The sequence below is a fragment of the Struthio camelus genome, chromosome 17 (assembly GCF_040807025.1).
Source record: "Struthio camelus isolate bStrCam1 chromosome 17, bStrCam1.hap1, whole genome shotgun sequence".
NCBI classification, from domain to species: Eukaryota; Metazoa; Chordata; class Aves; order Struthioniformes; family Struthionidae; genus Struthio; species Struthio camelus.
The window spans coordinates 5,788,107-5,801,176 of record NC_090958.1 but is presented as its reverse complement, the minus strand read 5'-3'; the positions used below and the strand labels follow the sequence as shown (position 1 = coordinate 5,801,176).

At 39.7% G+C, this 13,070-nt stretch overlaps 1 protein-coding gene across 2 annotated transcripts in view; it reads right to left on the bottom strand.

Moving 5' to 3' along the window:
• MED13L (mediator complex subunit 13L) overlaps positions 1 to 13,070 on the bottom strand; it is a 207,545-nt gene that overhangs the window by 182,681 nt on the left and 11,794 nt on the right. For both annotated transcript variants that reach the window (XM_068910828.1, XM_068910830.1), the window contains exon 2: positions 3,285 to 3,522. In XM_068910828.1, the coding sequence (XP_068766929.1) occupies positions 3,285 to 3,522 (238 nt within the window). The remainder of the gene's footprint in view (positions 1 to 3,284; positions 3,523 to 13,070) is intronic.

Genomic DNA, 13,070 nt, shown 5'->3' with positions numbered 1-13,070 from the left:
AAACAATTGTTCATAGTGGCTCCTATTTATATCTGCTAAGTTGTTTTCCCTATGACTATTTGAAGGTACTTATTTTAAGTCAGCTCGCTGTTTGTAAATTTATCTAGAGTACCTCTCGAATGTTATGGAGATAAGGCAACCCCCATGGGTTAAACAAACGAAAATTCTAGAGAAACTCAGACTTTCAAGACATCCTTTCTAAAATTTTACATATAAACTAAGTATCTAATGTCAAGTAAAATTATTTAAGTGCATGACTATGTTATTCAGAGAAATCAATAATTCTAATTTACCCTTGAATGAATAGAAGAGGCAAAGACATAAATTAAAGCAACCACTAAACTTTTATTACCCTAACAGAACTGTCATATACTTCAGATTTCTGGGACTTGTTCTTCTAAATGTACGGGTACAAAGAACAAAAGCAAAGCCATGGTCAACGAACTAACAAGTCACTAACCACAGGCACACTCCATCCCGTACAAAAGAGATTTTAAGCTAAGAGTTTATTCCATGATTAGATTCTACTAAGAAAAAAAAAATCTATATATATATATAGATTTAAAGATAGCTATATATAAAAATGTATATATATACACAAATATCCACACCACTGCTATTGTGGCTCAGCTGACAGGCAGCTAAGTTAACCGTGTTTCAGTAACTTGTTTATTTTCATTTGTATACTCATATAAAAGAATGTTATATTTTTAAGAGCATGCAAATTTAGTAAACTAATTTCAACTTTCAAATATTTCAGTTTTGTGATCTGCTTATACAATAAAAAGCAAAATAACTTTACTACATATTTTATGACCTGATACTAGAGGGAGAAAAGGGGGGGGGGGGGGGAGAGCACAAAACCACAAACAAAGTCCTTCGACATTTTTCAAGGAATCAGTTACATAAATGCCGCATTCTGGTGGAATTTAACATTCAATATTTTGTTAATGAGGAAATCTGAACTCTTCAAAAGTATTGAAGAGAGTAAGACAGCCCTAGCAGCAGCAGAATTTATAACATTTTTACAATTTAAATCGCTTTGAATGATAATCTGGTAATTCAATAAAGCAGTTTCAATGTGCTTTTAATATGCCTCAAGTAGAACGAGCATTATCTGATTCACGCGCGTTACAAAGAGAATTCCAAAACTTGCAGTGGGCGGGAGCGAAAACGGAGATTACTTCCCAGATCCTTGCAGCATCCTGACAGTTAGCAGGAGCGTATTTCTACCTCCCCTTTCAATTGCCATGCATTTCATTCCCTAAATGAATCACGCACAGTCCTCCTTTCTCCATCCTCGGCTTCACACTCCTTCACATCTTTCTGCGTAATCCTTTTGTTTCAGACATTATTATACTTCAGTCTGAGAGACCATCACAAGTAAAGATCACTCAAAACGACAGTGCTGCTGTGCAAGAGTAGACGTACTTTATCAGTAGTGCTAGAAGTAGTGCTGCGAAACGCGCGAAGCTCAGGCTATTTTCATCGATATGGTACTGCTGCTGTTGACACTTTCAAAACAGTGCTCGTGGTAGTTAACTTTCAGGTTTAATCACACTTAAATTATTGCACTGATTGCTTCAGCCTGGATACTTCATAACATTTTGGACCAGGCAAAAATATTATTGATCCTGTACTGAAGTCATGCTATTCTCTATTTGCTATATTCTGTCCCGTACTATACCCAAGCAGGTTCAGCTTTTCATGCATTAAATGTTTCAATGTACCATTATCTCCGTAAGCAGCATTACAGGTTTGTAACCAAGTATTAGATATAAACCACCTGCATCCATTTACAACAGAAACAGGAGCTACAACCGGCAGCGCCCTAATAAAAAGACACTTAAGTCCCATATACTGCATTTGAAATATTAAATACACTATATTTCACAAAGAGAAAAGCATATATTATTAAAGCTTTGCTGGGTAAGTAGCAATATTACCCATGCCTTCATTCTAAACAGGTGCCTCATAAAAAATTAACATTAGCGGAATGGCTTGGCACAGCACTTCTGAGCTATCTCTTTAATTATACATGATCACACAGCTACCTGCATGAAATACGCCTGAAGATACACAGAAAATATTTCATCTCCATGATTTCATAGGCTATATTACCAAATAAACAATCTGGTCTTCAAGAAAATATGAACATTTTAAGGGTCTGAAGATAGGTCATTAGAAAAGGATAATGAATAAGGAAACAAACATACCATAAGCCAGACCCAAAACAGTGTGGAGGTCCGGGGTGGGGACGATGATGAGATACAGGACAATTAAGCGCACTGGACAAATACAGTACGGTACATATTTCGACTGGCACGAAAATTTTTATCACCCAGCAACCAGAAGGTACTAAAGGCTGCCACAACAAAAACTTATTAAAAATACCAAAAAACTGATCCTAGATGCTATTAACCTTATTCTGTTTTTTTTATTTGTTTTGTTTTTGTTTAATTCCAAGATTGGTGAACTTTTGTTGTTGCTCTTCCAGAAAAGAGAGGTGAAATAAAAGTATTTAAACAGCTGGGTAAAATAGTGTTTAAAAGTTAAAGTTTTCAGGCAAGCTAGGTCTCCTCATAGCAACATTACATCATCAAAAAGAAATATTCCTATAGTGGATATAGTGAAAAACAACGAGGATCACATCAGGTGAAGTTAATTTTGTTCAATCATTTTAAGGATACATACTGCAGACACACTGAGAACAATCAATTTGCATTAAGCGTACAATCACGTAAAACTATCGTTGTCACCTTTGCTCTACCTCTCCCTTTCCTTCCTTTTGTTTATTATACTCATTTGTCACCTCTTGCCCCTATTTGGGCTCAAATCCTGTATGAGGACCAACATGACAAATTCTGGCCTTGCAGAACACTGCTGATTTAGCTGTGCTGCCATGGATTTAAGTTCACTTTATAGGATAGGTGTTTTTATTCTATCAACTATCGCCTTATGCTAGATTTTTTTTTTATTCTTTGAACCAGAATTTACTCTAATTTTCCCGTACATCTGAGATTTCACCAAATCTATGGAGTGAACTTGGACAGGTCTCCCAAGTTCATCTCAATTTCTGTTTAGCATTTCACCTGCAAGTCACTTGCACCTGAAAAGTCAAGTTCACAAACTTTCTTTTTTTCTTTAGGTCTCAGCACAAACTGTAACAAAATCAAATATGGAAGCAAGTTAAAGCCCTTAATGACAGAGTCCTATTTTCACTGGAGACGGGAAAGAACAAAAAAAAAAAAAAAAAGAGAGAGAGAAGAAATAGAACAACTTACTGTGCAGTTCACGATGGATCACATCTACTAGATTTGGTTCATCTCCCCACCAGAATATCCATAGTTCCTTACAATCCGGTTTGACGTCACGACGCCACACACAAAGCAAATTGGCTTGCAAGCAGCGGATGAAGCTGAGCAGAATTGGATCATCCTGTGCTGGGGCTGAAATGATAGGGCCACAGTCCCCATGACCTTCGAAATTGTACCTACGCCATTTGATGCCAGTGAGTTCAGCCTAGAAAACAGAGGAAAAAAAATTGTTAAACAAAAAAATCAGTTATATTAGTTAAGATTCCTAGGATTGCTTTGCTTCATTTTAGTTTAATTCCTGGAATTCAGCTTTAAACAGTCAAAAGTTTAAAAAAAAAAAAAAACAACACACCTCTCTCCAGTTCCTGTATTCCTAAGGAGAAAGCAAAATAATTTTAGAAATAGTATTGAGTAGAAACCTGGCTTATCCCTGCATTTAGGCTTTTCACCATAACCACACTCATATCCAACAGAGTCACTACAGTTTCCAACCTTATATGTTGCCCTATGGTGACATCCAACATTTAAAAAAAAAAGAGTTGGGGCAGGAGGGAATAAGCCCTGGTCCCTACATGCTGGATCGTATTCAAGTTAGTTCAGTGTCTGCCCAGAAAGTTCACAACTTGAAAGTCACAAACAGAAAATATTCCAGGACATGAGAAAGCATGTGACCTCAGAAGAACGGTGGGAAAAAATGGTTTCAATTTGTGATGTTATAGGTTTACCACATGTGCTTTTCGTTTTTATTTTTCCTCAAATGAATAGAAGTGGAAAAGGGACAGTTGCCATTTACTTTTTCTTGACCAGACAGAATTCTGTTATTAACCGTCAAGGAAGAACAAAGAGAACAGGAAAAAGGCTTCCCAGACTTTTGGGGAAGATTTGCCTCTACAGAAGGGGAAACCTGAAGGAATGCAGGTGTTTCACTGTGCAGCACAGAGAACAAACAATTGCCAGGGAGGGAGAAGCTGAAATACTGAAAACATGAAAGAGCTGGCAGCTAGAACCAGGTCAGCAGAGCAACGGTTCTAGACTTTTTCCTTTCCAGTTTAAATAGCGGAGTCTCACAGCTGCCACTTTCTGTCCCCTTTTGTCTCAGAAATTCCCAGATTGTTACTTCTTTTTTCAATCTATTTCTATTACCCTGTTCATCACCCTCTTCCTCCCCCCTCCCCTGTCTGCTGCCTGGTTCCCCCCTTCTCTTCGGCTCCCAGCTTGTCCCTATGACCGTTTCTGCTTCCTTCTTCCCTTCTACCCTCCGCTGGCCCTGCGAGCCTGCCCAGGGCACAAGTGGAAGTACTCACATGACTTTTAATCCAGCTAGCGTGGGTAATATTATCAAAGACAACAGTGGTAAATAATAGTGTCCACAATGGACTCGTACTCTAGTTTCTAACCCACGCTACCACATTCTTACTGCTGTTCTTACCTTCCCTGCCTCATTTAAAGTGTTCACACCTTCACTTTGCTGCTCAGAAATAGCCAGTGCACTCGGCTCTAAAGCATTCGTACAGGAAAAGCCAGCTGGTCCACAGCAGCGAGCTGCACAAACGCAAACACAGCATCTACCCCTTTGACAAGGGAAGTCATTGTCAGAGAGAAGAGGAAAGACGCAACAGTGGACAAACTAGCTGTAGAAATATGCTGGTAGTGAAAGAGTAGTATATTAAGCTGTATTTAAACAATAAATCTTCCTTTCATTTCTGTGCACAGTATAGAGAGCATGAACGATGAAAAGGGTCAAGTTCTACTCCTAAAGAAAATAAAAGACGTACAAATCATATATTCCTCCCGTTTTAATCATCGGGACGAGGAAGTTTAACCTATTGGCCTACACTACTCCTTCCAAAACCCGTATTATACTTCATACATAGAAGGATCTCCCTCTTCAAGTCCACAGACTTACTTTGTTATCCCTCTTTAAAAAAAATCTCCTTTGCTGCAAAAACCCTAAGGAGGCTGCTACTTGTTAGAAAGCTAGCTAGTTAACTGCTAAGAAGTAAAGGTGGCGTTCATCATAACAATAACACAGACAGAAATACTCGTATTTCTTTGATCTTATAAATACAGCCTCTAAAACAGCTTCACCTTATTCTGTCTGTGTATTACCTAGCACCGCAAGGTTCTGCTCCGCGACTAGAGTTCCTGCAGACATGCCTCAAGAACCACTTCCCCCCCCAAAACTGAACTATCCAGGTCGAGTTTGCTGTTTAGCTGCCCTCTGAAGGGGACTCACCGGGCATACAGGAACACAGTAGCTGTCCTGCACTGCAATGGGGAAAGTCCAGCAAAACACTCAACTGCAGTCAAACTGGTTTTTTTATCTTTTGCATGGCCCTAAACAACCAGCCATCTTCATCTCCACATCACAGAAACGAGGCTACACTCCCACCTCCCGTCAGCAGGATACCAACTACTGTGAAATGGCTGAAAGCACTGGATTCTCCACGCTGGAGACTATCTACAGCCAGCCCTACTGCATTTTCACTCGGACAGAAATGATGATCACTCATTCAAAGCGTTGGGGAACCAAAGAACACCAAATTGAGAACGATACTCTAGACCAGCACACAGATGCATAGCATATGTGCCATGCTCCTGACACAAAAAGAGCAGGAGGAAGAGGAGAAAGGGAAGGACAAATACGATTTTTCACAGCAGGGTGTTGCTTAGTGCTGGAACACCTTACCTATTACATAACACTCTGAGAAAGTACTTATATATACTACTCCAAAGCATCCATGAAATCTGTTCTACATCGATCGCTATCTACAGCTTAGAAAAGGAACACACAGAATATTCTGTAATAGTGTAATGAATATGACTGCAAATCACAAAACATCAGAGATAAGGTATCATTAGCCAGCATAAGCGACGAGAGAAGAAACCCTGTTAAGTGTTTTCATGTCATAATCCACTAGTAACATATGATAAGTCACACAGAAACTTGGAAGACGCTAAAAAAAAGTTTACATGATAGCATCACCCTCCTGACCAATACAGCAATAACCAGAGATCAGCTGTGTGAAGCACCAATACAGAATAACTTTTACTCTGTTATCTTCCACCACCCTGTGCAGATGAGCTCGTCCAGCTGTCCGGCAGCTCAGGGCTATCAGCCCCTAACGTTCCATCCACGTTACCGAAGAAATACGGTCAAGAAAAGCATACAGAAGCCATCAGAACCGGATCCAGTTTAAATTTACTCTAACAAACTTCTAGACTAACTCTACAGGCTGTGAGGAATGACTAAATACTAGGGCTAACCGGGAACATTAGTGACAGTGTCCACCCACACAGAAAATGACTCCTACCAAAAGAGATGAGCACTGGCAGTTTTGGACTTCATAGCTGTATAAAACACCATCTCACACACTGTTTCCTGCTCAAAATGGCAGAGTTGTCACTTCCTTGCATTTATTTGGCTATGTCCATTTCTGTTTAAAGTTCTAATAGGCAAGCATAAATACTAATCCCTCAGAACTTCTAGATTTTGCCCACATATTAATTAAAATTGGTTGAGTAAATTCAAGAGATCTGAATCCAGAAGTACACAGACAGCTTGCACCAGACACAAAAATAAGAACGCTTGCATACGTTCTGCGCCTCTACAAGGTTTTGTAGAAAATTCTTAGGATACTATCGGGAGAATACCTGCACCCACGTCAAGTTTTTTTATTCTTCCATTAAAAAAAACAAACAAACAAAAAACCCGCTAATTCCAAAAGTCCTCAATTTGTAGTAGGGTTTTACAAACAAGGCAGCCGACGACGGCCTGTGGTTCAAGTGACTGTATCAAAAAACTAAAGGTGCTTTCATTCACACTCAATCAGCACTAAATACCAAAATGCCAGCCTCTTCCTCAGCCCCAGGCACACATTTCCATCTCCCAGCCTGGCATCAGACCGAGCGGTCACGCACTCACCGGGTGAACGGAACCAGCGCATCCGCCGAAGGGCAGGGGTGGGGGAGACACCTTAGAGGCAGTGGAGTAGGATCTCCCCTTTCGTGGGCAACTCCAATCAGATAAAAGAGACTACTAAACTGCACGCACCGACCGTTGTTCAATGTACGCCTGAGAGCAGCACAAGCAAGCACTGCTACCAAAAGCCATCCCGGACTGGCCTGCACGGTCCCAGGCATCCGCTCCTAGCCTTACTACCACTGCTGCTTCATGGCAGTGCTGCCGCATGCATAGATTCATAGTGAGGTGATCCGACTAAAAATCAGGAGTATTTTATTAAGCAATTTTTTTCTCTCTACTCAGATCAATCCCAAAACCTGCCTACTTAAATATCCTCAGAAATACTTGTACCAGTAAGCCAGAGGCTAGTGAAGCAGGCCAGGGGAGGATAGAGCTGCTTCTTTTAACAGGACCGCTGGTTTAGAGCGGCCTGAAGTACTCACAAAGCCTAAGATTTGAGGGCTGAATGGTGAACATGCTGTTTTCTACACATAGCTGATTAGAAATGAACACAGAATAAAGCAAAAGCCCTGCCAGGTGATGTAATCTATTGTGTTTCTTGCATCTTTTCCCATATGCTTGGTATTGGCTTATTATGGTTGCTATAATGTACTAGCAACACTAAAAGGCATAACAAAGAACGAACCTACAAATACTCGCCACTAACCAACACTGTTCGTAAATCATGCGTTACACAACAGGCTTTTTGCTTTGGTTTATAAAGGAACACATGTTTCGGAGGAATGTGCTGTGAAGGGTTCAACTTCCCAGGCAAAAGATTTAAAAAAAAAAAAAAAAACTAACTCAGGTAACTGGCAGCGGGCACAGAGTAAGGCATTTATAAAAAGCCTGTTCTAAATGCACTGCACCAAGCCTGTAAGGGAACAGCAACAAAACCCACCACCCAAATCTCTAGGTCTAACATAACATCCAAATTTTCTGACAACATTCTACAGTAAAATTCTCCAAGACACTAACAGATCCATTTCTGTCATAACCAAACCCAGGTGTCAGTGTGTAAGAGTGCAAGAGTTCAAACCTGAAATTCCATTCAGGCATTTGAATGCACTCAAAACATACCTAAGAAACAGGTATTAATGAAAACATAGCCAGGTCAACACTTTCATCCTGAAACACAGCCAGAGAAAGAGCAGCATAAACAGTCCTTTGAAGAGGCACGAGAAGCCAGGCTTCCTTCCTCCTGGGTGACTATCTTAACCATTACTTTCAGTGGGATGAAACGGCTTCAGAAGAATGAACTAAGAGTATTCAAGCCCCTGGTACCTCCCATATACAAGCATGCAGAAGAGACAGAGGAAGCAAGTGAACAGCTCCCCCACTCCCTCTTACAACCCCTAGTCTGCTGCATTAAACAGAGACAATACCTTCACTTCCATCTGCAACAGCTGTGGGCCCTAGCCATTTTAACTCCAGGACAGAATTTAGAGCTGTAAATCCCCAGCAGACATAAAAACCTAAGCTCTCTGTCATCCCCCCTGCCACCCCGGCTTAAATCAGAATACTAGACAGGCAGGAAGGGTCTTTTGCAGATCTCATAAAACTCCATTCAGATTGGCAGAGTTTAGGCTGCTAAAAGTCACAATTCCCCAGTAACATTTCACAGAGCGGCACAACTTGGTTCTGGCTTGCTACCAACAACCCTGAAGATTTAATTAGTGCTGTGTAGCCACTGTGACTATTTTCCTCTTCTGCAGTCCTCACAGATGGAACACAAACAGAACAGATCTTCCACCTCCTCTTTTTTGCTCAGCTCCCTGAAATGCTCTTTGGACAGTATGCTGTACAGGAAATCCAGAGACCAGTTCTAAAGTAACTTCTCCAGAAGAGAGTCCCTTGAAGAGATCATAGGAGAATGTAGATACAGCAGAACCACAAAAGGCAGAACATCAAGTTTGAGAAATATTTATACTTGGCCATAATGAGTGTAAAGCAGAGCCATTTCTGCATCACTGTACTTCTCTATGTAATTGTAGTCATCTTCTTAATGTAATCAAGTATCATTTTTCTTGCTTCATACAGTATCGAAGGATAGGAAAAGCTAAGGAGGGTCTCATGAGCAAAAGAACTAGATATCACCACGGCACTCTGCTCCAACTCTGTCTTTCTTAAAGACTTGCAACACAATTGTTAGACTGGGGAGGGTAAAAATACTTCGCAGCCTTTTAGACAGGAAACTGGTACTCAAAAAAATTCAGACTTCATCATGCTTCACAAAAGCTTCTCTAACTCTCTTAAGACCGGCAAATAATGCAAGAAATCATCACTGTTAAGTCACGTACTTGTAAAAGCAGGTTTCAATTAACTGAAGGAAACATAAAAATTAATGAGCTATCTATAGCACACCATCTTTAAATGATGACACATTTGCCTCACAAAGCAGCTATGAAAGCATTCACTACTGTTTATAACAACTCATACAGTCACAAACATCAATGAAAAGAAACTTAATGAAATCCCATAAACTTCACGTTCGGTGAAAAATTCAGATGGCATGCAAAAAACAGAATGAGTTGTGCACTGTAGGAAGGTAAAGAGGAGTATTGGATAGCAGCCTCTTCACTCACAGTCTATCTAAAATAAAAATGATGCAACAGTCCTGTAAAAAACGTATTACATAATTGCACAGATCGCATCATATGCCCTTCACACAAAGGCGAGATGTTAAAAATTGTTCAGGGTACCTTAAAAGTCTCTGTTTTCTAGCTTCTGAAGTTAGCTGCAATCTAAGAAAATTGCTCTAATTTTTGCTTGATTCTGTGTAGGGAACTGGAGTTGCTAAGTATCTTTAGTCTTGAATTTATGCTTCAAAATTTGAACACATATATGTATCTGCCAATTTTATTGGGTTTGATCTCGGAGATCTTCACTCAAGTAGTTATTCTGAAGCCACTAGAGACTCATACTAGGGACTACTTACACGAGTAAAGATCTGCATAAGAAAGCCCTTAGAGCTCATAGTCCAAGAATTTAAACCGTAGTTAAAGGTGTCATGGGAATTACACCACCTTTTTAATTAAATGCTATAAGATCTTGCAGACAGATTCGAGATTAGCACCATCTGTTTTGGTTACAGTGTTCTATTTCACTACATCATCCTCATACAGCAACAAAATATCATTTCACACATCTACTCAAGCAATTTAAATACCAGATTAAAATTTATGTGATCTTGGTACATCTTGCTACAAAGGAAGGACAAAAGGATGGGTAGACAGAAGGACTGAAAAATAGTCTGCAAAAACGTGTGCTTATGGGGAGGGGGCAGGGGAGAAACACCACCACACACTGAACAACTCTTGGCCCCCACTCCCACTAAAATAAATTATTTAGTAACATCTGCCTAAGTCCCTGACCAGTCAATAGGAAGAACAAAGGCAAAAAATATGGAAAATATACAAAGGAACAGAGGAGACCGCTCGATTAAAAACTATAGCTATGAAGAAAATTACTTCTTTCTACAGCGATAGAAAGATATCCTCTTGGACGGCACAACTTTTTACAGCAAGACTGAAGAAGCATCATGCAGCTGCATACGGCCACCCTCTCCTGCCTTTTATTCCTGGGTCTATAACAACTGTTCTCTTTTAGAGAAAATAAAAACAGTCATCCTCAATCATCTGTAGTTTCCTGAAATGAGATCATTTACTAGATTGCTAACATTCCCCTCTATCCTATCTATTTGCAAAAAAGAGAGTGGTTTGTGTTCCTTCCTCCTAGCACTTACCCCTTCCGCCCCCTTAAAAAGGGAGGAGGAACCAGAGAGCAATGAAGAAAGGCCATACCATAAAGTGAACTAGCTCTGTCTTAAGTTCAAAGTGACGTTTCTGTTAAGCGAAAGGAACTGGGATAAACGCATTAAAATAATTGCATAATTCAAGTTCTGTATCAAACTTTTTTATATTTAGAATTCAAGAGCAAAATTAAAACAAAAAATATATATATTTGAAAAATCCAATACTGAAACGACCCTCACATGGCCAACAGAAAAACTGCGCTATGCTTAATGCTTCAAAGAGCCAAAGGTTCAGCTGAGTTGAATATTATTCTTCCTAACAGAATTCATAATAGGCAACCGATCAACAGCAGAATGACACACTTGACTTTATTCCTTTACTTATTCAAGTCCATTGTCTGGTGTCTAGAAAAAGGACAAAGGACAGCCACTAACAACCATTCTAGAAAGAAGGGTGGAAAAAACCATTTTGTTGCTCATTTGTTCTTGGTGGCTCAAGAAACTGAGCGCACCATTGCGCGCTGCTACAATGTACCTGCAACTGCTTCTGCTGGATAAAGCTCTTCACTCCAGAACATGCTTTCCTCTTCCCTCATACTCTCATCATCTAAAGAATGAATTACCTAAATGATACTATTTCAGAGCTCTGTAGGACAAGCAACAGCGTGAGGGCATTTGTATGTCACCTTTTATCTTACAGTGCTTTGCCAAGTCTCAGCGAAGAACTTGGCTAGAACCAAGATACTATTACCAGAAACCTTTCTAATGGAGTTCTGCACCTGGGAACTTTTGAAATATGGCACCATGGTGTCAAATACCAGATCAACTAAAATAATTTAGTCTATACATACCCATTATTAAGAGCCACAAACAAACTAGTGACAGAAACATGATTTTTATCCTCTCACAGATGGAAATGCAATTCTGTGTACAGGCAAAGGAGGCACCTAGGAGAACTAGTGTGGTTTTTTTTTGTTTTTTTGTTTTTTTTTTTTTTTAAAGTCAGACCAGTCTTATAAGGAATTTAAGATGGTAACTAAGTGCCATCTTTCCCAGTGGAAAATAAAAAAGGACTCTAGTATTAATGCTCAAATTTCCATAGTTCTGGCAGGTGCAGAAGCTACCAACAAAGAAGTTTTGAGTGGTAAGTACAAAGGAAAGAGTAATCTGATATGAAGGCCCAAACTGATGATATGTATCCCAAGAGTCACAGAATTTTAACACAGAATGTTAAAACGAAAGAAAACGCCACAGAAAGTAAGAGGAGCACACACTGACATATTGAAAGAGAAATATTCAGAGTCTTCCTGGAGTCCGAGAGCTCAGACAGCTATAATCCAGAATTTCTTAAAGAAAACTTGCACTGGAGTGAGAAAGCATGTGGAAGTAGAAGACATGACTGATAAAGTATATGTGGATTTCTAACAAGCGCTTGAGAAGATCTCTTAAAGAAGCCAAGTAACCACAGGCCAAGAGCTAAAGCACTGCTACAGATAATAAAAAAGTGGTCAGTTCTTACCTTTTCATCGAAATTAGCAGAGGGCAGATTCAAAACAAAATTAAATGGTTCATCACACAACACAAAGTTGCAGAACTTCTTGTGTCAGAACAACGCAGAAAACAAAATTTAGGTCTTGGTTTAAAAAAAAAAAACAAAACCACACACACACTCAAATATCTGTCTAGTTCAAGAAACCTCTCAACTAAATATATCAAGAGCCTGTGAGATTATTCAAGGGAACTGCTACTATATGCCTGACCTGTTCTTATACGCTTCTCCAGGTAACCACTACTGCTTACCTATTGGGGGGAGAAAGGGGGGGGGGCTTTTGGGATGGATTTTTTGGGTCCTCTGCTTTTCTCTTGGAAACACTGAGACACTGCACCGAGTGGCTGGAGCAAGCCTCTAGGTCACCTCCTAAATGCAAAAAGCAATGTTATATAGAATACTTCCACTGAAAACATATCAGTTACTAAACTAGTAAGTACCAATACTAATTATCACTAAATCCAATGGACCAAGGATCTACTGGCC